Source organism: Cygnus atratus, chromosome 1, assembly GCF_013377495.2.
Source record: "Cygnus atratus isolate AKBS03 ecotype Queensland, Australia chromosome 1, CAtr_DNAZoo_HiC_assembly, whole genome shotgun sequence".
Taxonomy (NCBI): Eukaryota; Metazoa; Chordata; class Aves; order Anseriformes; family Anatidae; genus Cygnus; species Cygnus atratus.
In genome coordinates, this window is record NC_066362.1 from 4,214,746 (window position 1) to 4,242,383 (window position 27,638).

A 27,638-nucleotide genomic window follows, 5' to 3' on the forward strand; every position below is an offset into this window, starting at 1 on the left:
AAACAACGCTGTCTTCTCACCATCTTCCTCCCTCCCCTTTGCTCTACCCTACCACAACCATCGCCGCAAACAAACAACAACATTGTCGAGATCTAAGGAGTTGTCAGTTCGCATCAGAAGGAAGGCGGTGACATGACATGTCACATTACAGCGCTGGCGCTCCAGCTGGCTGCGGAGCTGTCATCATTAGCAGCAAGACACCACTGGGAGCTGGAATAGCTGGAACTCGATGTAGACAGGCGTTTGCTTGTTACAGGTCTCTGTTTAAGATTCCGGAGCACAACAGACTGTCATACCTGATGTAGCATGGCATGTGCTGTTTGCACGTCTCAGGGCAGCTGATTTCATAAGCGTGTTTCCTTTTCTGCTTCTGCACAAGCAGATGTAATTAAAACCCCAGTAGGCTTGATGAAACAGCTCAAGTAAACCCAGGAAGGGAAAAAAAAATCCTGGGGTAGTCAGATAGGGCACGTCTACCCTTTGTTACACACCAAGAAGTACTCAAGGTACCTGCAGGCAAGCTGGTACGACCCGTCAGCACCACTCTGTGCTCCAGCCCCAGAAACCAGACAGCTGCAGGCATGTGGTTCTCTCCAGCACCATTAGCTCTGCCTCCTAAGGAGCCATAGGACAACGCCATACTGAATGAGAATATATTTCTATGCTTAGAAGTCACTCCAAGACTTGCTGTCCCAGCTCTGAGACTGTAAAGATCCACCCTGTGGCTTGATAAAGTTGAAAGATGCTGTTTGACTTGCTGAAGAGCTGAGATTGCTGCCTCCTAGGGTAGCCATCATACAGGAGCACACAGCCTGTGACTGGCCAACATTGAATATAAAACCTTGACACACTTTTATCTGGCAGGCTATACAGGTAGAAGATATATCCCAGCAGGCTGGCTGCCCTGCTAAATATGTAGGAGAAGGAAAAAGACACAGAAACAAATGGGTGGAAGTGCCACGGAGGAAAGTAGAGGAGATGGAGGTGGTCCTTACAGTACAACTAGCACATCAGGTAACAGTGAGGGAGGGTAAGTGTAATAAGGATTGCAGCAGCCTTAAGAAGTACATACTACTGCTTTTGCACCACATAGATACTCACACTCAAATGAAAAATCCCAACAAGTTTCTATTTTGAACACTGCTAATAGGAAAATTGCCCACAAGCTTGAGTCTTTGCAGTATCAAACATAAAAATGGAGCATTACAACTTGACTTCACAACTGCTAAGTACTTTTTGGAGTGCATTATCTGTTGTTTGCTAGTACAAGGTGTGGGAGCCCGGAATCAATGAAGTCATCGCCCATGACCTGGTTTTATTTTTAACGAAAATCTGCATGCACAAGGATGACTTTTGGATTCCCATCCACAAAATTTCATTTGATGAACACAAAAGCATGACTTTCCACATGGGTGAGAGAAGCAAATTAAAATAGGATTTTATAGTAGCTTCTCAATGCTAATTGCAATCCTCCTTTCCAGTTTCTGATTGTGCGGAATAAAAGGTTCTCAATTCTCTCCCTCAATCAGAGCACACAAGAGCTTTCTGCAGTATCAGCATGGCCAAAGATCAAATACAACAGCAATCAATAATTCCATATTTGACAGCAAATCATTGTAAATAACCAAAAGAAAACTGCTTTTATTTGAAAAGGAGTAACAGAGTTCAGCATAAAGGGTGAAATTCACTGCATTTAATGTCAGTACTCAAAAAGTCACAGCTATCAAGCTGGTCAAAAAGAGAGAGCTATCTACAAAGAACTATTTGTTGACCTTTGTCTTAAAATGGGAAGAATTGCTTTTTGGGAGGGATCTGGAGAGAGTATTGGTGATTCTCTCCTCTTTTAGAGGAATAATGGCTCTTGAGATACATACTACGTACAGTGCCCATATATAAAGAAGACATAAATGGTACATTTTAAAGTTGGAAAGGAAAACAGAGGTTTTTTTAGATCCCAAGATTTCTTAAATATTGTTTAGATTTAGATAGAATTTATTCTAGAAAGGCATTAAAACATAATCTGAATCCCACATCTGCTAGTATTTTGTCCTAACCACCTTCCTATTTAAAAACATATCCCTGCGATATTGTTTACACTTTTTTGTGCCATTGATTCTTGCCAGGTTCTTCTGTATTAGAGTGACAGGCTCTATATTAAAAGCAGCAATACTGCTACATTTAGAAAGCCAGGAATTGAATGAAATCAATAATAGCCAAGCTTATTGCAGCACCTTATCATAAAACTCAAGACTTCACTGAATGAACATGGCATTTTTCTTCAAAATCTGGATGGCTGCTTGGAGAAAGACAATACAAATGAACCATTCAGGCGAACATTTCACTTCTTAAGTTGCTATAGAACTAGGCAGGTAGCTCAGTGAAGCAAAATGATAATTAAAAAAGCAAAACTCTCACAATCCAGAAAATCTCCTGCTCTTTTTTTCTTTTTTTCCCCAAGCCAGTACAATTTCTGAAGCCTTCTATATAAAGGAGCACACACCGAAGACTTACTTTGCTTTAAGTGTTTCCTCTTGGAAATTCCACTGAGGGTCTTCCACTAGCTGCAGTTCTCGTAAAACACTCCCTGGCTTGTAAGCTGCATTGATCACCATGCTCAGAACCTATTGAGACATAAAACCAACAACACTGATGGATTTAAAAGCAATCCTTTACCACGCTCCCTGGTCCTATATAAGCAGGAGAAGCGTACAGATGCCAATTTATGTTCAAGGACGCACACGGCATGTGCTAGATGCAATGATAAGATGTCCCAGATTGAATCAATGTGCCAAGCATGTTGTGGATGACACCTCGGTATGATACCATGACTGCATTAAATGCTGCTGGCCAACCCCAAAGATCTCCCATTAAAGGAACGCCAGTGTTATTCCTTGAGACAGGCCCCCTCACCCAAAGCAGGTTCCATTCCCTGCATCCACAGTGGCTCAATTTAGTAAAAAATGAAAACGTCTCTGATGGCTCAGCCAGGGCCAAAGTCACGTGGGGGTTACACACTGAACACTAAATGCGAAACTCACGTACTTAAGGTTGGCAGTACACTTAAGCATCTGAGTGCTGCATGCCTTGACGGTATTAACCGAATATTAATGAGGTCTACACAAAAAGAGTTTGCAGGAGGTGTGCCTGAAACCCAGTATGTGTCCACTCCTTACAATAAAACACATGTGCCAATCCATTTAATCCAAAGTGTTTGAGAATAAAAATAATTCCTACTATTCGCTCAGAGGATCCAAACCTTAATAGCCTACACTTGGCCTAAAGAGATAAATACAAGAAAAACAAATCTCTTAATAGCACCAGATCATGTGTTTGAACACTCTGCATTGTATGCCCATGAATGACTCCACAATGAATCTGGATTGGTTTTGATATAAATTAGCTCTTTACCTAATGCCTGCTCTTAATTCTTCAGGGCCCTCAAATGATTTCAGTATGATAAGCATTAAGTTTCCCTAGCACCCATGTTTTTCATGAAAAACTGACCAGGTCATATTGCAAAGAGCAACGAGTTTATATTAACATTCTTTTCTTCTTTTCCTTTTTTATGTTTTTCTTTAATAAGCCAGCAATCTAATGATTTGCTGGCATTTGGAAAACCTTGAAGGGTGGATCATTTTCAGGCAAGGGCTTTAATTCATGTCACATCGTACTGTGTAAAACAGAAGTGGTTTGAGTAGCCTGTCTAGATTATTTAATAGAAGCAAAATTTAATTTATCGTTGGTCCCTTGGATAAACAACCGGAACCAGTCTTCAAAAAGATGTAATTAGAGACACTTAAAGCAATGCCTACTAACAGGACCCAATGTCTTATGCAGCTCTGATCACCTGCACATCTCAAAGCGCCCTATGAGCACACTCATCTCACACAAGGGGAAACTAAAATACAGATTTACCCACAGTTCTCCATCTGGTTCCTAGCTTGTCACACAACCTGAGATTCCCGACGGCTTTGATTCCCAAGAAAACAAAAGAAAGCTTCTGAGCAACTCCACCTAGTTGCTCTTTCACATCTTTTCTCATCTGCTACTCACCACACAAACAGATGCAGCACTGGTATCTGAAACAGATACCGAGACCCAATGCAGGAAAGCCAAAAGTGGGTTTTCAAATAAACACAAAGTAAATGGGTGGCTCCCATGCTCATTCATAACTCACGTGTTCCCCTCCTGATCTGCAAATCTAGGGGGTTATTTACCACCTTGTCAGGTGTCTACTGGGGACGGTCTCCTTCAGCACACTTTGACTCCCACCCTGTTTGCTGGTGAAAGAGCCAGGAGCAGAAAGCAGGGGGTTCTTCCACACCAATTCCCATAAACAGTGCTGCCCTGATCCTTTATCAGTGCAATGGTGTTTGTATGAGTTGTCAAAACAGTTAGGAAGTGAGCAAGAAAAGAAAATCCCACCCTGCAAATAACTGTTTGGCACTGCCTGAGCACTATCCTGGACACCTAATCAACTCCAGCCCTGCAAAGAAAACACAATGCCAGTACTTCTCTCAAAGGTCGCTTGTCATCACCAGGACTCTTGCTAAACTTCTAAATACAGTTTTTAAATGAGTGTTTTGTAAGAGGAGTCATTTCCCTTTAACTGAAGATTTTATTTACTTATTTATTTATTTATTGATTGATTTAAAAAAAAGCATTAGCTCTTACCCTTCTTGTATCTCAAATTTAAGTCACTGGGTCTGGCATTTTACAGTGCAGCAGGAGTCCATTACCACATTAAATATGTTACCTTCTAACAACATTCTCTCTTAATATTACACACTGCTAAACACTAGGAAAAAAAATATTATTTTTTTTCTTGCACAAAAATTAACTGGGATTAAAGGAAAAACGGTGAAGAAACCTAGACCATTTTCCAGCCTTCTCTGGAGATGGAAAGTCCCTTCACCCACGTCAGATGGGTTAAATTTGAATCTGATTCACCAAATTCCCTTTTGCTGTAGTGTGAGTACTGCGAGGCTTTGGTAGTTTATTTTCAAGCCCTCTCCATCAAGCAAGGTTTGGGTAGAGCAAGCAGTGCCTTGGAGCAGAAGGATGGATGAGACAACACCAGCCTTTGCTGCTATGCATCTATGAAGTTTTATTTTGCTACTGCTGAACTTTCAGAGTCAAATAGGTGGAAGTCACATTGGTGAGCATGATCACGCAGCAACATCATGAGCCTCTGCCCAACCTTATAAGCACCATGTCTGGAAGTGTCTGATGCCACTGGGTACTTCAGCATCTTTCTTCCTATCAGAGATTGGTGGGATTTGCAAATTTCCCATCACTTGACCCCTCTTCATTGACTATCACAATCCTGGATGAAGCTTTCTGAGGAAATATCACTAATGAGGTGATATCACAAAATAGCACTATGCCTCTTCTCCTCTTCAAGAGCCCTACAACCAGCATCCTTCTGAGGAGAAACTCAATTTCCTCCTCTGTCTGAGATGTGAGCCCACTTCTACCTAACAGGAGAGACCCTAATTCCCAGGCTAGCCTCAGACTAAACAGTAACAAGTTGTTTCGTTTTATTTGGAATAATGATGTGTCTGTGTGGCAGAGAAAGAAGAGCTATTTGATTCTCTCGTTAAATGATAAAGCACTTAAAACTGAGCTTTTGCCATAGTCAAGGGGGTAGCATTCAAGTGGCATGACAGTCTATGACATTTCAAAAATACAAATGGCCAGATCCTAAGTTGGAGGATGTACTATAGATGAGTTGACATCCATGAAGCAGTCTTGAGGGCAGTGTAAGTGAACCCTCTTGTATAAATGCAGTTTATATCTTTCTAGACTATAAAAAATTTTTGCTATCCCAAAACAATGTCTTAAAATTAATGATAACACCATCAACACGACTCAATCATACACCTAAGGCTCAGTACAAGCTATGTAATTTTCTGAGCACCATGATTTAATTATGCAAATTTCTCCTAAGAAGTCATGCTGTGCTGAAAAATAAAATAAAAAAAAATTCAAGTTGCAGAATGTAATAGCATTCTTTCACAAATGCTGGCTCATTTTTCCTGTTTGCATAAGTGGCAAAGGCTAACAGTCATGCTACCTTTAAGTCCATTTTTATCTAAATAGAAAAAGAGCAAAGTGTCTTAAAAATAGTAATAGCAGTAAGCAATGAGGCTAATTAATCTTTACAGCATATTTCCTTAAGATATGGTGGGTTATAGATCATCCGAAGTCTTAAAAAAGACATCTCATTATGTTTTACAATGTTGCTGTGGTAAGTTGCTGGCATAGATAGAAGAACAGTTTGGTATTTTTAGATATTCTGCCCCAAGAACTGTATCTGTAGCTGACAGTGTGTTTATTTTAATTTAACTTAAAGTTAGTATTTATTACATATCTTAGCTACTATACAGCCACTACTTTCCAGCCCAGATGCAGCTGTTGGATGGCAGCAGTTGATGCCTCCACTGTCTCTTGGCTCCCAGTCTCAACTTCTTTTCCAAACAAGAATCTCAGGAATGAGATAAACTTTGAAGCCGATGTTAAACAACAGGCACGAACACCCTCACTTGCCTCTTGGGGTGAAGGAAGCCACAATAAACCAAAGACTTGTGCTGGCACCAGAAGTAATGAACCACCAGGCTTTAAGAAGGATGAGGCATCATCCAGGCTTTGCACGAATGCAAGGATACATTTGCACTAACAAACACAGGACTAAAGCCAGTATTTTTGATCAAACTACAAAATATGTTGTAATTGCCCTCAAAATTTTAGAGAAATCTTGCTCAATGGGGGCCATTCGGGGAGGTACCTTAGCAGCTTCCTCATTGCAGAGCTCACAACCTCTGCATCCAATGCTGGTGCAAAGCGAGTGGGCAGAAATCAAGGGTATGCCTGTTGTGCTGGAAAAGAGGTGTTCCACAAAAGCAAACCTATCCATCCTGCTTTTCTCCCAGCGCCCAGGTGAGAATGGCCCAGATAATTCACCTAGAAGGAGGAGGTCCTACACCACACTACAAGGGTATCTCCCAACTTTGTTTAGACCAGAGCCAGGCAGTACTGATCCACAGCTATCTCATTATTGGTGTACTGAATGGTAGCACCAATTTATTTGGAGCTGGATCCAGAATGATGTTTCACTGATGGATGTAAAAAGGGGACATGACTTTGGGGGAAAAGATGACTTTGGGGGAAAAGATGGCTCAGGAGCAGCACGAATCCCATTTGTGTTGCATTTTTTTGATATATCCTTCATGGTCGAGTGCAGAGGAAGACAGGGGATGGTGAGCTACTTGCTCAGCACCCAGCCAGGAGCAAGGTCTCCCACCACCTGGTACTAACGGAGAGAGGACATCTGCTCTCTCCTTGTTTTAGGGAATCCAGGCCAGGGAATGGGGCAGGAGATGGTTATTCAGCTGTTTTCAGTCTGGGGTTTTCATCAGTGTCAAACACAACATCATCTCTATCACAGAGACTGCTGCCCACTGTGAACTAGCTCATGTCTGGCACAGGTTCAAATTTTAACTAGAACATCTCTAAAGGCAGAGAGCTGTGGCTGGAGACCAGGGTGATTTAAAAGGCTCCCACCAGACTGCTGATGTATCTGTTCTTCCTTCATAGCTGTTGTTTGGGGTTGTCTTTCCCACACTCCCCTGTGTGTTGCCAGAGTAAAGCTCATGTATAATTTACCTATTCCAGACAAGTTATGCTGATGCATAATTTACAATGGCCTGTAATTCTCCTATATAGTGAGACAGAGATAATTATAATGCATTTGCATTCTCTGGGCCATGTCATCAGTGGGTATAAAGCCAGACAAAGCCATCAAGCTCGGTACTGAGACTGGGCTTGGAGGGATAGGGACCTTTGTGAGCTGTGCAGCTCTGGAGAGCCTTGTGGCTGTGGGTTTGGGGTGGAGGAGGTATCTCCTGCACTGCTCTCAGCACTCAGCTCTGCAATCCTTTTAGGTGCTCTGGTAGCTGATACGATATTCAGTGGTAGGTACATTTTCCTTGCTGCCTCTTGCCTCCTCCAGCTGCTTGTGTACACCCATCCTCACTGCTGCCCATGGTTCTCTGAGCTGCTGACACCTCTCTTGTCTTGGCAGCTGCTGATAGGAACCAGGTGTATTTCCTCTACAGCAACACCCCAAATGCCTTCTCTTCACCCTTTCCAGAACCCAGACCTGGTCCCCATAGACCTAATGAGCTTGGATTTATCTTCAAAATACCACCAAGAAACACCGGGACATTGCCATGGTCCTCCTCTGGGAATCATTTATGTCTCCAAAAGCAAGATGCTCATGTCTTGTTGACACTGATATTTGCTCTTTCAGCAAGGAATTCTACAAGAAGTCAGAGAAACTGGATTTCATAGAAAACTTCGGTTGGTTTCCACAGTCAGTAATAGGACCCATTCTTGAGGAATTTGGAGAAGCTGGTGTTAGTCTACGCAACAAAGCCTTGAGACATGCAGGGAGGACCTGGCAGAAGCTTTGCACTACTTACATTTACAAAATCCAAATTCCAGGAGGAGAGGGGGAAGAAACGTTAGCATACCCACTAGCTGTGGATGCCTCATGTTTCCCCCATGTTGCTTGTTCATTGCCTGGTTTTCAAGTATCAGCAGATTGCTAACGCTCCCCACCAGCACGCCACCGCGGACTGGCTTTCAAATTTGGCAGCTGTCAACTTGTGCTCTGCAACCACTTTATCCTGCTTTCTGCTGAGGGCTATTTTTGATTTGTATTTTTTGCAGATCCAAGTGTCCCACCTGCATAAGCAGCTGGATTATTGGGCTCTCTTTGTGGCCTTTTTTTTAACCATGTGAGACAACTGGCAGTGCTGCTGTGTTTAGTTAAAGCAGCGTACAGAGGCAAGCAGGGAGTGGGGACATAGGAGTCACTCTACAGTACAGAAAAAGCATGTTTTCAAATCTGGTGGGTGATTTGGGAGGAATCTCACATTTCAGGTGTTTCTGCCAAGGGATGAAATCCATCTCACTTCAGACAACTTAAACCTCCTCACTGAGCTGGGCACTGAGGGTCTTAAAAATACATCAGACAGACAGAGCCCTGAAGATTCCCCTGCCTTTCCTCTGCAGGCAGAGGGAGCTCAGATCCACATCAAGTGGGGTTCATGTAGGTACAGACAAGAAAGCTGGAAGACCTAGATTACTAGAAGACCCCAGTCAAGTTGAAATAGTGCCCACAGGACCAATAGCACCCTGCTTATCCAACAGGACCATCTTGTCCTCTCCCACTTGAAGTCATCCTGCCTCTCATCTGTATATGGACGGTACACCAGTGGAAGCTGGGCACACCACAGCTTCCACTCAGCACATCGCACACACACCCATGCTTAACTTTCTGTCCTGTTTCACATTGAATCCCAATGATCTGAGGCCCATAAGACCATGGTCACACATACAAAGGTGTCCCCCACGCCAAATCTGATGGCTCGACAGTAGCGCGGATGCTGCGTTGCTTGTGCCAGGAGAAACAGGTTGATGGCTACAACCACAGAGGTCCTCTTCAGGGACAGCTCTGGCCAGAACATTAATTCTCTTGCACAGCAGCCACAGTTATATGAAACTTGCTCCCAACCAAGAAAACTCCCCATGTTTCAGAAATGTCTCCTCTCGTGTTAAAACCCCCAATGCATGCACATACCCCAACTTCCCAGCTTGTGTTTTCAACCTGTGGAAGCTGCCACAGCATTCCAGCACAATTTTAGATACTTCCTTATTAAATTCTGGGCCCAGCAACCCACGACCCACGTTCTCCCCTGAAGTCCTCCCAAAAGATAGCTGAGCCATACCTCTTTAAGGACCAGCACGCACTTGCCAGGCCCGACAGACTGAGGTAGCTCTGCTATTCTGCCTTTGTTTAAATATGGACCTGAGAAGCAGCGGTGGTTGATGTAGAGCTGGGGGCAGCAGTATCTCCCATTGATGGTGCCTGCAAGGAGAAAGTGTCGTTGATGTGTGTGTACACTTTGGGACAATAAATCAAGGGTTCTTCTTCTCCCTCCACGATGGGAGAAGGAGGAGAAATAAAATGTGGGTCATAAAAAGTCTTCCCTAAGATGGAAGGTAGAGAAGCCTCTGCTACTCGAATTCATTCAACACAGGAAGATTAATTGCTTTTAATGGTAACTAATACGGCTGCACACCCTACTGCATGGAGAATCGTGAAGGGATTTCGTTCATAACATGACCCGAGGCTCTTTCATAACTCATATCGCAGATGAACCTGAGCAACTCAATTGCAGCATGCTATGAAGGGAACACGTTAGTTGCTTCTGACCAGGCATGTAATCAGCTCAAGGAGAAAATTCAGGTGAAGGGCTCCACAATCCCTGTTTAGCTACCCTCCAACCCAGTAAGAACTTGGGTGCTACTCCCCTGAAATGACATGGGTCTAACGAGCAGTTTTCTGTATCTGGGCTAATCATCCTGGGCTCCTTTACAGCCCATGAAGAGAAGCAGATACTTCCGGACACCATCCAAATGGCTGTCCACAATAGCTCAGATGATCATACCCAAAAAGAGCCCATTTGACCACATCTGATTATGGCAGAGAGCTGGGCTGTTGGCTCAGATACTGATATGTGTCCTATAGACATATGAAATAAAGTGAATTAAATCCTTCCCTTCCTGCAGTGTCTCCACAATTAACTGAATGAATATTGTACTCTCGGTGCCTCCCACCACCACTAAATGGGAGATAAATTTACCTTTAGCAGAAGTAGCAGCCATACCACATGGTCATGATGCTAACACTGGGACACATTAAGTCCTGGTGTAAGCAATTTAATAGATGGCAATTAGAAAGCCACATCCATCTCCACGAGAGCTTCTGGCCCTAACATGATCAGCTGAAATGGGCAGGTTGTAGGGGAACCTCAATAAGCCCAGCAAGACACAGCATTCCCGCACAGAGGACTGGACCCTTGCATATTGTACATCTGAGACTCCCTGCATTGCCTTGTAGGTCTGCGCCCCCTGAGGATGTGGCCCTATCTCCCCACCCATACGACACACACACTCCATTTTTGGGGTTGTCCCCCTCCATAAAGGCAACGGACCCTTGAGATCCCGCTGGTGTCAAGCAGCCTTACCTGTTGTGTCTGGCTGAGGAACTGGGCAGAGGTCATGAGGTATTTTCTCAACAGGCACTGTGGATGGTAACCTGTTAAAGAGCAATTTGGAGTATTGATTAGGGTTAAATGGGTCAGAACCAGCCTTCAGGCTGGACCATGAAACACACCACCATCTGCCTGGAGTGAGGACTGGAGATGCATCAAACACAACCCTGCTTCCACACTTTTTATCATAGCCCAGAACCTGCATATTGCAGAAGAAGGAGCCAGACTGGCCCATCCTCCAAAAATGCACCCCAGTCCGTGAGCTTTAGCCCTTTGGACTGCAAATATTCACATTCAAGTCCTTTAAATTCTAGTGTCTGGGAACTGGAAGGGTTAGACAGGGAAATGCTCTCCTGGTGCACGCCTGTCCTACCCAGGTATCCCTTACTGGCCTTCAGGCACTGGATATGCCTGCACAGTCCCAGCTAGCAAAAATTTCTTTTACGTAGACTTTCTAATATGTTCACAAATATTCTAGATTTAAAGAAATTCCATTGCAACTATGCTGCAGTATCTGGGTGGCACTGCGCAAACTCACTCAGATGCTGTGTATTATTTCCCCTGGAAGACCTGATGAATCACCATAAAAAATATCACCTTAAAAAAACAAAAACTTACTGCTTTTCTGGTTGCACAACTGCAATTCTTCTCTTCCTTCGCACTGCAAAAATGAAGCAAGAATTAGTTTTGTACTCTTCTGTCCTATAAAATACACCCATAATGCATAAAAAGCCGTATAAATGCACTGACTATAACACAATGAAATGGTACTTAATTACTATCGCCATCTTTTCCTGGTATTTTTAAGTAAGTCACTACATCATTAAAATCTGCTTTAAAGATGTAATAATACATTTAATCCTTCCTCTGGAATGCTAATATTGTGTTTTATGGGATCAATATAAAAAAATTAAATAAAAACACAAATATTTTTCCATACAGAAACACATATGGATAAGATTACATTTTACAAGCATGATTACCTCCAGCATAATTTATCCCTAGCTATAAATTGCGATAAGGCTGCATAATGTTGCCATAGCAGTATTCTCCCAAATTAGGCCCTGGCTGCCTGATTTTTAACTTAAGCATATTTAACTCTTCAAAAGGGCTGACACATTTTTAAATTTGCCTTTCAGATGTTAATTAATGTAAACAGCAAGGCTAATTTTTCATCTGGTGGCTTGAGATCAGGGTTGAATAGTTTCTGCAAGGAACAGGAGAACAACACCAAGCCACTAGGCACTTATGAACCGCCTTCAAACGTGAATGGAAAAGAAAGAAATCAGTCTTAATATGCACTGGAGGTAGGACAAAACACTGTGGGCTTGATTGTGCCAAGAGAGATTTAAGTTAAACACTAGGAAAATCCCTGGACTCATAAAGGCAGTGAAATAGCAGGATAGATACCCTGGGAAGGTGCAGAAGCTCCATGGTAAGAGGCCAGTAGACATTTCTCAATTTAGGTGAAGCTGTGTTGGATTCGGAGTGCCAGGATAGCCTCTTTATGTCCCTTCAGGCCTATACTTTATGGTTGTTTTGTTTTTTTCTCAATTCGAGGTCCTGTGTCCTTAATTCACTCAGTTGCCTAACTGAACTCGGCTCAGCACAACAAAACTTGGTTTCTCTTTGACAACCCTACTGCAAACCCACAAGCCACACTGTGCAATCCCAAACCACAAAATGGCCTTTCCCAGTGCTAACCATCCCATTTTTAGAAAGACTGATCACACAGACAAGTACAAATTATGTAATAGCAGTGCTGCAGCATCTAATTAGATTTATTCCTGTTTATTACAGTATGCTTGCAGGCTGGTTACTAGTCCTCTAGTTAGGTTGGTAGTTTCAAGAATTGGATTACAGGCTGAATCCAAACTCCCTGATAAAACTGTTGATACGATATCTGTTCTGCTTGAGGTTTCTATATACTTACAAACAGCTTTGTGTGGTGGAGTTAGGTTATAAGCATTCGCTTCACACCAGCCAACTGGGAAAATGTCCATAGACTCTACATCAACTATATACTCTGGAGAGGGCATCTGTAAACCTATAAACACAAATTTATAATTAAATTTGGACATGAGCTCAGAGCCACTCAAGCATTCATCACAAACCAAGGGAAGCAAATGATGGAACACGTAACAATAAATCTGCTTCCCTGCATCAAAATCAGGCATCATTTCATCTTCAATTCTGCAAAGACAGCGATGATAAGGCTGTTGCATTTACAGTGAAATGTGATACTGGAGAAAACCCACATTAAGAGCACACTAGGGGTGTGTAGTGAAGCAGCCAAAAGCCAGTGAGGTTAAACACGCATGACTTTCCCGAACAAGACAGCCTGACCGATCCATTGGCTCTCTCGTAGAGTTGCATGAGCAAAGTAGCAGAAGGACAGTTGGGTGCTTACTCTTACTGGTAAGAGCATGCACATGGGATATAACATAATGGCAGCTAACGTGATCGGCCTTTATGCCTCAATGCTCCCCTGAAGCTTTTCTGTGTAGTTCTGCCCTCGAGCCACTGTTTTTAAAGGTGGGAGATGGCCATTCATCTGCCTAGAGGTACCGTGAATACCCCTAATGCTCCTCACAGAACATGAAACTTGAGCTGATCACCCAACAAGGCAACATAAAAACCCTAAATGGGATAGATGCACTAAGATCTCTGACATAGCACGGGCTCCAAATTCTCACGGGAAATTTCCACCTAAAGCCAATCTCTTCCAGCTTGGTTACTATGTCTCCTTCAGAAGACACTCGCCTGTCTTGGTTTATTTGGGTCTCACTCAAAGCCCACTGGAAATATTCCCACTAACTTTGAGGTCTTTCAGAAACAACTCCGGGCCCTGTGTCAAGACACCATTTAATGACTCCAATTCAACTCCATCTGTGCTTGTACAGCCTCATCAGCAAGTTCCTGTCCCTCTGCCATTTCCACACTAGGACCAGCAACAGCATGAGACCATCTCCTAATAAAACAGACCAAAGGATTAGCAGCTTCCCCTGCAGCATCCTCACTTCTGCATCTGTTACAGCATCTTTGCCTCCTGCTTAGTGCAGCAGCGTTTGGCTGCGCTCAGCTAGATGACGACGGGGAGCTTCCCACTAATGAATGTTCATCAAGGGCTTGCAGTGTAATTGAAACAGTAATTGAACTTTGTGATGGGAATGGCATCAAGACTTGAGTTGCAGCACTTGGATTGGTCTTGTCTCTAGCAATAAACTTGCTGTGTTTTTGAGAGTGTGAGGTTGTACTGAAAACCAAAGGAAGCAGGAAATTGGTGCTAGTGTTTAGAATGCTGGAGAAAAAAAATAAAAATAAAAATAAAAATAAAAATAAAAATAAAAATAAAAATAAAAATAAAAATAAAAATAAAAATAAAAAAGCAGTCACATTGTCTGCATAAATTCATGGATGCCTTCGTGGTATTCCTCTGAGCCCTGCATTGTGCTCATGCATCATACCTTGAAGATCTGGTCTCCTTCACCAGCATACAGGGAAGGGAAGAAGAAAAGATGAAGCCACACAATGCAGGATGCAGCCTGGCATCCCCTGAACAACCATTTACCTCCGCGAAGAAATACCAAATGGTCACAGCTCAGTTTGAACCTGACAGAAGATGCACTCTCCAGGGTGCAAAACATTTTCACCCAATGCCACAAACCCAGCCAAGGATCAGATGTGAGAACTGCTGAAGTCAGAGGCAAGACATTCACAAGGTGAGCCAGCAATGGATCGAGTCATAAATAGAGCAAGAGATCAACACACTGAAATTTCAACTGATCTGGGAAAATCTACTGTTTTAATGACTGTAACTGTCCTATGGTGTTATTCTGATTCAATAAATGAATCAGAGGTACCTTCCTGCTCACAAACAATATATGTGGCATGAAAACTGTTTTTACCAGCTGCAGCTGCCCTGACGAGCAAGAAAGCACCACAATGTCTGTTCTGCTGCAACACCACTATTCTTCTTGTAAGACATAATCACAGCTATTCTGGCCTCGCTTGCACTACTTCTTCCCTTTGGCAATCAATAATCCTGCCTTCCACTTCCGACATCTCACTGCTTCATTTGGACTAACTCGTGTAAATGGAAACCAGCTTGTTTGGAACTCATTAGTTTCATCTGCTGCATTTTACGCTGCCATCTTGCTAGACCGAGAAATGTCCGTGAGACTTGAGAGGTTAAATAGAAAAACAGAGAACAGGGAGATTGGAAATAGAGTGAGGAAAATTTCCATCTCCCATTATAAATCTTATAGGATAGGCAGAATAGTGCAGCAACTCTGGAAAACTATCCAAGGGAAAATTATGGAACACCTCTCTGGAGTAGCGATTAACAGGAGAGTTTTCCTTAAATTCCTAGTCTGTGCAGAGAGTGTACATTATTACTTGTATAAATTCACACCAGAAAGTTTCAGCCTTAAAATCTAAAATGAACCTGTAAAAATTAACAATGCAGATGATGAGTAATAAAGTAGCAGCAAGTGATGGGATGTGCACAGCCTTGGATCAGCCCTGTACTTCTTTCCGTCCACAGGGGAACTATACTGCTGCTCATTAAATGCTTGCCCTGAAGTTTACAGAGTTTTGCTACTGTACAAAGCATGATTTATTAAGCAATGTTCCCTCATGTCTAACTCGACGCTGCTTAACTACTGTGTCCTGTTTTATGGCTGCAGTTTGGGCTGTCAAACAGCGAAACTGGGAGGGCAACAATGAAAGCTTCAGATGCGCCCATGATAAATGGTGGGACCCGAGGTCTTCAGTGATGGGCTCCCATGGCAGTTGGGAGTCTTGCTGCTACAAGAATATAAATAATCAGTTAGAAACAATAGTGTATTAATGGAGTTGAAAAAAAACACCATGCCGTAGTCCAAGCCACATTTATTTTACAACTTTGCAAGCAGTGTTCTGCATTGTTGTTTTTTTAATGCCTAGTTTTAGGCTAACGCTGTGCATACTGCAGTCACGAATTTCAACAGCAGCAAAGCCTTCTTTTTATTTTTGCAGTCTTTTGCATCTTTTCCTTTTACTACAGATCATTCTATTCCTGGTATTGAGATATAAAACAAGTGTAAAGCATTTATATATAAGAACTCAAAAGGCAAGGACATACACACAGGATTTTTATGACAAGTTGTAAAAAAAACTTCCTTTAAGAAATTAAGAGAGTAAAAAGGCAGAGAGAAAGCGACAAGAGAAGGGAGCGATACATGTGCCTTTCTCCCTGCCTTTATTCAGGGCCTTGGAGGACTGGTTGATTTAAAGACCCAAGAAACAGCATTCCTTGTTCACTGTAATGGGCAGTTTAGTGAACACTGCGTCCCTTTGAAAAAGTATTACAGATTAAAAAAAAAAAAACATGATTCTGAAAGATTCCCAGACCCCATCAAATCCATACAGAAAAGTGAAGGCACCTCCCAATATAAGAAGGACATTTGTGAAAATGGGCCAGATTCCTTGACCACATGGGCGTAAATTCAACAATGGTATTAGTGAAAAGTGAATTTCAAACAACCATTAATTCCAGTTCTTTCATAAAAATATCTGCCAAGTGTCCAGAACAGGCTGCAGATGAGCTTTAGCTACCATAAGTCTGAAGGCAATTGGTTTTCACAGATGAAAAAAACAAAACCTGCCATTGCATGATGCTCCACCAAAAGCAGATGTACAAAGTTGTACTTGCTCTGTACACTGGAGATAAACACAGAGGGGACAAAGCTACATGCTGGTGATAGAGAATGAAGAAGATCTCCCCAGATTTTAGCCAGCCCAAGCTGCAGGGCTTAGAAGCAAAGACACAACAAGCACTAAGCAGTTTGCCTGCCAAGCTTTAGATCAGAAGGAATCTCTTTAGGTAGCAATTGAGTTATAAATCTCTGAGAAAGAGATTTATCGCAGAGGCACCGGGAGAACCTTGTCTACCATGTAATGTTGTTTCTGTAGAGCTAAATGCCACAGAACATCTGCCTTTGTTACATTTCAGAACAAGCTGCTAGCACAGATGAGGTACTTTGGGTTACATGTCAATGTTATTACTAACTTCAAGGGCTTTGATCTGAGACCTTTCCTCTTGTACAAACTGCACTGCACATTGTCAGGCGCTGAAATACTTGGGTTATTACAATCAGTGCACCATGGTGCTGAAGGGAAAAGCACCTTCCCTGCACCAGGGGATGATGAAGCTGTTAGCATCAGTCTGGCTTTCAGTGTTTTCCCAGCCCTAGAAAACTGAGAGCTGAGCATCTTGCAGAGGAGAGAAGGTGACTTTTGTGCAGAACATGCATGAGACTTCATTTCCCATGGGATGTATGCAGAAACCCCTTGCCCTGACCCCTGTAGGTCTGTCCTTTCGTGATATCATGTGCCTGAGCATGGTTTGTACCCCATTAACATTTTCCTAGCTGTTTTACCCTGGAAGAACCAAAAAAACTTGCAATAATGTCTGAGAATAAAGCTTCACCCTGCTTTCACATTCAATCCTGACAACAGTCTGGTTTTAATGCATTTCAGCAGAATTACTGAGCCATCATCCTGGCCCCACGGGCCATCACAGAAGAAATGGGTGACCCCTTTCCTCGCTCCCAACTCCCACTACAGGGTTCCCATGGAGCTTGCGGGTGTCACTGGCTTTAGCAAAGGGAAGATGCTCTGTTTCCTTTCGATTCTGGTCTCTGCGGGGCAACTCTGTATCTGAAACTTTGCACAAACTTAATTTTTCCCCATCCCTTCCTCTTCTTCGGAGCCTGGGATACCAACAGCATGCACTACTCCTTTGGCTGCAGATAAGACCATGCCTTGCTTTCCTTCCAGATCACTGAGGAAAAAAATGCCACTGTGTTTCCTGGGCTTGTATGTAGCAAGTTTTTAAAAGAACGCTGCTCTTTCATCAGCCCAATCTCTCACAGATGCCTTGGAACACCTAGTGGCATCTATCAGATACGCACAAGCAGAGCTACATGGTATCTACCTATCAATACGCGGCAGCACGCAAAGGAATGAAGGCATTTTATCATCACCCTTTCATCATGGTAGCTTAACCAAATGCACTTTATTTTCCAAATGGGAGGGTTACAGCAAGATGTTCCCTTTTCACTGCGTCAGGGCTGGCAGCACAAGGCAGACACAAGCATGTCTCCCCCAAGCATTTATCCAGCAGCAGGAGCACAGATCGTACAGAGCCTGGTGATGGGCAGGACTCTGGGCCACTTGATGTGCCTTTGATATTTTCGTGGCTCCCCAGAAGAAAGCAAAGAAACATATGGCATTTGTAGTTGATGCTGACCCAATTACCATTGATTTCAGAGAGAAAATGAAGCTCTTATATTGACTGTAGATGAAGTTAGCAGCCTCTAACAATAGTGTGTTAGCTTGATGGGTAAAAATTAAAATATGTTGTGACAAGGACACAACAGCTTTATGGTTTATCACAGTGCTCATCAAAACATTTAAATAACCATGGCTTTCTGCTCTCAGTGATTTTACAAATAACGCTGTTTTTAAAGCAATAATAAGAAGAAACCCTCTGCTGTTCTAAATTACCCTAATTTCAGACATCCTTGCTCAGATGAATTGAGGTAAAAGAAGTTCCAAGAGTAAAACCACATCAAAAATGAGCTCACCTATACCTCACTAAAGAAAAGGTAAAAATGGAGGGTTTGATACAGCATTATGCCCTGCTAGTTTTTCAGCATTCTCCTAATACTGCTTGTATAGTCATTGTATTCTCCACAGGCTGACAGCTTTCTAAACTATTTATTACAGTTACTGCCCACAAAAGCTCTCTCAGGTCAATGAAAGAAGTGAGACAATCACAGAGTGGAAGGATGTGAGCAGGCAATGGCCACGGTGAGGAACAGCACATGTAGCAGTATGGATGTAGGGGAAACAAAGGATTGAAAAGAAGAGCAAAGAAGGGAGGAAGAAGGTTGCAGGAGGACCTGAGATCCCACAAGAGCATGTTGGAAATATCAGTGGAAGTCTCAGCCATATAAACAAGGCAGACATCCCATCCATTCCTAGGACAGAGATCTATCATGATGGCAGTGAGATTTCTATAGTCAACAGAGATCACTCTAATAAAGTCCAGGTGGTTGGAGGGTGGAAGGTCTTGTGGCTCCCTCCTGGAGAGAGCAAAAGACAATTCTCGAAAACTTACATTACCATTTAAAGTGTATAAAAGGGCAAGGCCAAAGGAAGCAATATTGGGCAGAGGATGAAGGACAAAACAGGGAGGGTTTGAGTGAACCACACAAATACAGCACGTACCTTCAAGGTGAAGCCACATTAACCGTCCTTTAACTGAGGTGATCGAGGCGACGCATATCTCTGCAGGATTCCTGGGGTTCACTGCCTCCAGCTTCATGTTCTTTGTAAAACCACGACTGAAGGATGTCTGAAAAAGCCAAGGACCAACACTGGAACATGGCACTGAAGCACTGAATGACTTTAAATAGACAGTCTGCCGGGAAGCATAGCATTAGCACCGTCTGCTTATTGCTGTAAGTGCAGGAGACACCGAAGAACCCAGAGGAATCCAGGTTTAAAATGGAGCTGCCCTGGACATGCCTATGAAAATGTCAATGATGGTGACAAATCAGGAAGCAATGTAATTCATGGTTTACACCTATCTCTAACTCTCTGAGACCGGGAGGAGGTTACTCCACACCAGCAAAGCCAGGCCAGAGGTGGCTGCAATGGTCCCAAATCAGTAGTGATCTCCCCGAATAAGAAATAAAAGGACCAAAACGTGGGGTCATGAGCTTGTGAGAATGCTACTCTGTCACTTCCAGGGTCCCCTCTCCCTTTGCTTAAGCTCAAGCATTGCTTGGACTGTCCCAAGCCTTGCCCAGAGCACAGATCAGCCTCACCCTGCAAAAAACAGACCTGGCCAGGACTGCAGGAAAGCAGGGTGAGTTTGTTTAAATGCTCGTTATGTTGCCTAACAAGGAAACCTCATTTATCATCACACTGCCTGCTTTCACTGCAGCTCAGTGCTGGAGGCTAATTTATACAGGATCAATGGCAAAACAGTTAGCTGGGAGTTTATTTTACTAAGCATTTGGTCATGTCAATCTATTTCATAACTGTCTCTCCTTGTTAAACATCCCCCCCTGGGGAAACAGCTACAGCATACTCACTTCCAGCACTATGTCTGGCTGCACTAGGTGGGAGATGTGCCTGCAAAAAGACTTCTATCAAAGAGCTTCTCACAGACACGAAACAAATGGGCCAACCTGCCAGGGAGGTAGCCCAAGCGACAACAGTAAGATTGCATCCCTCTGCAGAGAACTTTGTTATCAGGAGTGAAAGAATAACAGACATGTTCATCTGATTAATGTTTCTTTGAAAAAAAAAAAAGGGAGAAAAAATAGTGCTTAGACCTGATTTAATCTTTGGAGAATATTACACAGAGGCTATTTTCAAGGCTGCTGGTGTTGAGAGCACAGATCTATTACTTGAGAAAAAGGAAGGAGATAAAAAGTAAAGGGAGGGTGCTTGCACAAGTGAAGCTTTTCCACTGTATCAGTGCGAAGCAGCACGGCCCACCTTCCCTCTGCACTTTCAGAAATCTTAACTTGAAGTCCTCTGAGGCAGAGGGTTTTGCACAGGAAGGCACAATAAACGGGGCAAAGAAAACCTAACTCTGATTTGATTCCCAGGTCAAACTCTGTTGGTGGCACAGGTCTTCCGAATTCCTCAATAAGAAGTGTTCAGGTCATCAGTTTGCCATCAAAGATTTATTCCAGGCCAGGCTTGGGCCGCTATGGTTGAGGAAAGCCACTTCACAGCCCCCATGTGCCATGCAGAAACACGGCTGGTGTGACGTGGGACTGCCAACACTCTGCTTTTGGGAAAGAGATGAAGAGCAGGGAATCTCACTGAATCAGGTCAGGACAAGAGTAAGATCATATTTTTTCTCTTTTAGAGACAGACCTGAAACACTTTTCTGGCTTCCTTCCTATGACAGACTCTTGGGGGACCTCCGAGAGTCTTGCTAAAGTTTTCTGGTGGAAGCAATCGTGTTTTATGTGGTCTGACAGGCGCAACACAGAGACAAAAAGAGAGCTTACGTTTCTGAAGCACTGGTGAGGCGCCGCCTCCGCTCCGCACTGTTTCTGGTAATCGGCCCAGTCAAAGTCCTGGCCAGAGTAACCTGCAGGACAACAAGACAGAAAAAAGTGCTATCAGCCACCGCTTCACATCAGAGGGAGAGCACAAATTGGGCCCCGAGCAGACAACCATTTGCATTTCAGCATCCCACCCCGTCTCAGTGAAATGTGCAGGACCAGCAGAGCTCCCTGAATGCCCGTTCATACATCCTGAGGGTCAACACCAGCACCCCTCCAGCACCCACTTCTGCATTTCCCTTTGAAAACTTCATGTCTTTATTAAAAAGTAATAAAACATACACATTTTCCTTATTTTCCCTTTCCAGTGAGCATCTCTCAGGCTTTAATAAAACTGTAGCTACCAAGAAGTGCTACTGTCCCTGTTTTCCAGGTGGGACTAGCCATAGACCTCTTTCTCCTTTCTTTTGGTATCTAAAAGATGAAGCTGTGGAGCAAGACATCATAACATTATTGCAGAACTACTCTCACTGGAAAGTTTCAGGAGTCATCTAAAGGCCAAATTCTCCCCTTAATCTCCCTGTCTGGCATTTCAGCCTGGACTCAATCTTAAAGAACATCCCTTAATGTCTTTTTCATTGACAGTCAAAAAGGGACACTCAAGATCAGATGGGAATGAATCATTTATGACAGTGAAAATTGTGATTTTTTTTGTAGGCAAGAAAGGACTGGAATACTGAGTTGTAGTCACTTATCCATCAACCAGAGCCAAAAAAAAGGATTTAAAAACTTTGAAAATGAAGTCCCAAGCATCCTGCTAAGATGCAAGTATCTGGGATAAGATGAGCTTCTAAACTTAATGACTGCATTCCTGACAAACAAATTAATGAGATAAAGCCTTGAGCAGTAAAGGGTCCTAAGATGCCTATCTCAGTGGGACATGAACATGCAATAGTAAAACACAATAATGATAGGAAAGCTAGAAATAAACATGCACAGGGAAGTATAAAAGGGCCATCACTTACAGAGAATCTTCATTTTTTCATATGAAAAAACTCCCTGTATTGTTTTCACATACATTAACAACCAATTCCTACAATAGTATTTTCTTACTGCTGCTTTTCCATCTCCTTTTTCCTCTCTAGTTATTTGCTTGCCAGATACTTTTCAGCTTCATAAAATGAAATGGAAAACAGGAGGAGAAGCGCACATCCTATCAGAAGGGATTCATCTGATCACATACAGATGTTTGCAGTGGCGGTGCCTAGAGCTGTGTCTGTCATCCCAGGGCTCCCTGAAGAGTCAATGGAGAAGTAGGCAGATCTAGCGGTGATCTGCATGTCCTCCTTCAGGAGGAGCAAAATCACTCCGCAAAAGTCCCTTTCACACTTCATTGATTCCAGAGGCAGTTATGATGATGGACTCGGATGGAGACAGCCACAGTGCAGTTATCCATACTATATAATATCAGGCTCACCCCATGATGCTCCCAGGGACCCAAAAACCTGCCCACACCCTGCATGTTCTCATGTCTCTGATTAAAACCCCTCATGAACAGCTTTGGACTCTTAATTTTGGCAGAGTGGATGGGAAAGGCACACTGACAGGGTTTCAGCAGGGTATAAAAACCTGAGTTGTCACACACAACCTGTTGGCTTGGCCATGCACTACCCAAATCTCTGTGAGACCCTTTGCTGGAGACTCAAGTTGGAACAAAACCCAGGAGGGCAGTTTGCTGTAACTCACTTCAGCAGCCCAACGAGGACTGCTCCAAGAGGACCATACACAAGAATAACCTTCAACCAAACCTGTACCTCTTCACAGAGCCTCATGATGTAAGGTATATGTGTGCCCTCATTAGCACATGGCATCCCCAAACTGTTAGCCTTTAAAGCTCAGCCCACATAATAATGTTCAAAGCTTGGCTTCCATGATTCACCTACTGCCCCCCAAACATGTAAAACCTCATTGCGACTGCTATCTTGACTCTCAGCAGTTTAATCAGAAATAAATGTAACAATACAAATGTAATGGAGGTTTTGGAAATGGTATTTCCTTAGTAAGTCTCATAACCAAGAGTGCTACTGCAGTGTTTTTCCCCCTCTTAATAGCTCATAAAAAGGAACAATGGTTGCCACTCTAAAGGGAAGTGGTCTATAAATCCAGCTCCAATAAATATAAACAGTGCTTGTTCAATGTTTATACACCAGCAGTAAATGGGTATTCATTTTTGGCACTGTACAGGAAAATACTGCTCTCTGTTTCTAGTAGCAAATGTTTGCACCTCCTGCTCATGACTCATCTATTACATGTTTGGTTTCAACACAGGCCTGACAGGCAAAAAAGCAAAAGAACAGATATTAAAGAAATAAAGTACTCTGAACCCAAATATCCCAACCCGCCATGCTGTTCTGATGAAGTTAAATCAGTCAATTTTAAAATCAGAGAACCTCTCTGTCAACCATAAATAAACCCAAACAAACAAGCCCAGAACATAGCAATGACACTTCGCACCAAGAGAAAAAGGACTTCTGTGGTTTTCCCTTGTCATCTGCTGATCCATGGGGACTTTTTTATGCCTTTCAACAAGGAGAGCCATTTAGGCAACATTAAATTTTGTCAACATAACCAAGCAGAAGAACTGTCAAATCTGCATTTCAAAAAAAAAAAAAGGTAATTCTGGATGCCCCAGGGCAGGTAGAGCCATCCAGTGGTTTGAGTGGAAATGGTGGGATTCCCTCCTCCTTCCACAGAGCGATTCAACAGTAGTGTTGCAGCCCTCTCGTATCAGCCCTGATTATTTCTTTATCCAAAGCTGATATTATCCTTCTCAGAGAACACCTCAAATGTGGGTCTGGATGCATTTCACTTTCAATCTATATTTTCCTGCTGTTGTTTTTTGTTGGTGGTGGTTTTTTTCTTGTTGGCTGTTTTTTTTTCAGAAAGTGCTCCAGTGTCTAATGACATTTTAGTGACTTGAAGTGCATGCTTGCTAATGGAAGAGTTTTTTGACACCTTAAGTCCTGATGTATTTTGGGCATGCAGTCCCCATTCACACTAGAAGAAACCACATATTTTGCGCATCTATGTACCACTTGCTGTACACTTCTTTTAATAGCTTCTCTCCACGATTTCTGATCTGACAGCAGAAAAGAAGGACTTTATACACTTTCTGAGCCCACGTAGATCCCAATCACCAGACATTACACCAGATGCCTCCTTGATGTTTAAACTTTACTGACCAAATTGAGAAATACATTAGGGCAGGTAGAAGGATGCTAGAGACACTTCTAAATATGTTGGTGTCTAAAAGAGACTGCTCATACACCTGACCCATAAAACACCACCTCAGACAGGCTTTGTACCAACATGGACTGGAAATTATTAGGCCATGACCCTTTAAAGAGAAATGTCTGGCCTACGGTTTACTTAAGTTAATTAGCTGGCCTGGGGGAAGCTGCATGTGAATTTGTGATGGAAAAAAAAACACAAATCCATACAAAACAAAACAAGAAAACACTGAATTTACTTCCATTTTTAGCAACTTTTCTGGCCAGTGAGCACTTACACAGGTATTGTCATTACACTGGAATTTAAGCAGAAGGGAGGTAAAGCATCCACAGAGTGCATTTATTTCAGTAAAAGCAACAAATTAATCATAGATACACTATATACAGCTGCACGCACAGGGCTCCAGGACTTTGGTGAGAATTTCAAGTTACGATCTACATAAGAGGACTCTGAATCTGGCAGGGAATAATCCTTCACTTCCTTGGGATGAGCAGAAGCATATACATATATATATATATATACACACACACACATAATTTCCCAAAATGAAGACAAATATGCCTGTACACAACTTCATAGGATTTTTTTAAGCATTTCTTCTTCTCCCAAGCAATGCCATTTTTTGGCAAAAGTTCAACACCAGATTCAAAAATCCGAAATTCCAGAGAGCCAACGTATTTTGCAAGTGAAGAAATATTGCTAAGGCACTGCAGGTGGTTGTCTGAAATTGCAAGTAATTAACTGCACTGCTACAAAGTTGGGAAACAGCATGGCTGGAGGCTGTTTCTCCTAGCTCTGACCCGAGCACTGCTCTGAATTTGTGTTCGCCTGGAGTTTTTTCGAGACAGCTAAAGAAATGTCTACACACTCCTAGCAGGCAGTTATGAGCTTACTGGTGAGGCACAAGGTGATTTCAATACAGGAGATATTTAGATTTAGGAGCTTTGCTTCATCTCAGCATTGTACCTATGGGGATGCTGTAGTGGAGCTGCCTGGTTTGTCTCTAACATAATATGGCTTTTAATGCTCCTCTTGTGCTCTGCACACACAAAGCAGCAGCAAGATGCATTTTACAGGAATTTCCTAGGCTTCAGTGCAGCTTGCTTCAGAATTCAAAGCACATGGACATCAATCTATCAGCAAGGCACGTTTGTAGAGATGTTCACAGGCTGTTATAAGCCAGAACAGCCCCAGTGACTCAACAGAGATGCTCTGGCTGGAGATGCTTAACGTGATGCTGCGCAGCAAAGAGCGGCGTGGTTTTAAAGGCAGTTAAGAGGAGGCTAGCTTCCTTAAGAGGAAAGCTGCAAATCATCGAGAAGGAATACAAACCCTTGGGAGGTGTGAGATTGACTCCATTTTTAAGGCACCACTGTATTGGCAAGATCCCTAAGGAATCCGCATGGCAAAGCATTGAGATTTTGCTGGGTTCAGGTCTCAGGTCATCAATGGTCACTTGTAAATAATGATTGTTAAAAACCTAAGGGAAGAAAAAGAAGGAAACAAAATCAGATATTAAATTCGCCACAACACCAGCAAACACAGAAAGCTGAAACAAACTGGAATCAAACTACTCCTGAAAATAACCCCCAGTCACCTAACACTTGTCATCAAAGTGATCTGCCAAAGAGACAAGGCTTGAGTTTTACAGATGCGTAAACCAAGGCAAGGGAAAGCTCCATCATCCAGGGTCACTCAGTGTGCCCATGGCTGAGCAGGGACTGGAGGCAACCCTGGAGACCCCATGGCCTTCCCCTCTCTTGCTTTGAGAGTGTGAATTAAATACCCAGGTACCCCGTCTGTCCAGCTGTTTTATTTCAAAGGATTTCCCAGATGTGCAGGGAAAATATGCATGCATGGAGAGAAGACAGGGATATAAGACAGCTTCCCTATTTCTGCATGAAAGTGGTAGATGGACATCTTCATCCCAATCAGATCTAAGTGCATATATAGTCACCTAGTGATGCTGGTGCGACAGAAACAATTCCTGAAGAAGGAAAACATTCACAGACGACTTTTGAACATGCTTCTTAATGTGTTCTCCAGGCAATGAAGAACTACTCCTGAGTTTTTCTAAATATGGTGGAAATCAGTAGGAACGCTCTTCCCAGCCCTCCTTGCCGGGAGCTCACCTTGGTCACTGATGCAGGACAGATATGAAATGGCTCCTTCATATTCACCGCCTCCAGCTTCATCCCCACAGTGAAGAAGTGGCTTCGCAAATCAGCATGGTCCTGGGGAAAGAACGGGGAGGAAGAACAGGCGGTGTGTCAGCACCATCCACCAAGGAGGGGTCAATACTTTTGGAAATCTGTTTGAAATGTCTCCATGTGGGTTTTGTTACTCAGCTGACTGCCAGATTACCTGCCTGCCCCAAATCCAACCAGGTGCTCCTGGTCCTCCTATGGGTGGAAGCAGCCCAAGATGGCCCTAATTCACCCTGGTGGATGCCTGGCTCCTGCAGGGCACCAAATACAGACCTGTGCTGGTTTCCATGTACCTTAAGAGGCAAGGTCTTTTCTCCAACCATATCGAAGGTAGAATAAAGTGCAGACACTGAAGTTGGACCCGAAAGGTGGGCAATGAGAGAACATGGTGGTGGGAAAACATGGAACTGTGTTCAGGTACATGCCCATCATGACACCTTCAACTGGCATCAAACCCGTCTGTGCCCCGAAGGCTGCACACAACAGCTTTGTGGCATCAGCAGGATGCAGTCCCAAAGCCCAGAAACAACCCTGGTTTGACTCCCTAATTTGCCATCAGTTTACTGTTACATCTATCAAATTACTCCATCACTCATGACCCCTGTCCAATAGGCATATACGTTGGCATCCTAATTCCAAAGTAATGATCGTATTTCGTGTTCATTCAATAAAAGTGTCCTACAGTATTTCTTAACAATCTGTGTTTCAGCCAAAACATGCATAAAAGGTGATGCTGTTACACTTAAAACATGCACACACACATTGAACTCAAAAATACATGCAGAAGGCTACCTAATAAAGTGCTTAGCAGTGTCATTCCCACCTACATTCACTGCTACATGTTGTACTCTTGTTCAAAAATTATTTTCTATTGATCTGATGTTGTATGTCGTTGTTCTTTCCTTCCCAAGAATTGTTCTCGCTTGCAGACTTAACAA

General features: G+C 43.0%; 1 protein-coding gene across 1 annotated transcript in view; it reads right to left on the reverse strand.

Annotated features, from left to right (window-relative positions):
- Positions 1 to 27,638, reverse strand: part of SFMBT2 (Scm like with four mbt domains 2) — a 110,396-nt gene that overhangs the window by 13,212 nt on the left and 69,546 nt on the right. The window contains exons 8-16 of the mRNA XM_035549394.2: positions 26,626 to 26,727; positions 25,826 to 25,973; positions 21,206 to 21,288; positions 19,401 to 19,527; positions 13,057 to 13,170; positions 11,742 to 11,784; positions 11,097 to 11,167; positions 9,795 to 9,934; positions 2,512 to 2,621 (exon numbers count right to left, since the gene is read on the reverse strand). Of these exons, the coding sequence (XP_035405287.1) occupies positions 2,512 to 2,621; positions 9,795 to 9,934; positions 11,097 to 11,167; positions 11,742 to 11,784; positions 13,057 to 13,170; positions 19,401 to 19,527; positions 21,206 to 21,288; positions 25,826 to 25,973; positions 26,626 to 26,727 (938 nt within the window). The remainder of the gene's footprint in view (positions 1 to 2,511; positions 2,622 to 9,794; positions 9,935 to 11,096; positions 11,168 to 11,741; positions 11,785 to 13,056; positions 13,171 to 19,400; positions 19,528 to 21,205; positions 21,289 to 25,825; positions 25,974 to 26,625; positions 26,728 to 27,638) is intronic.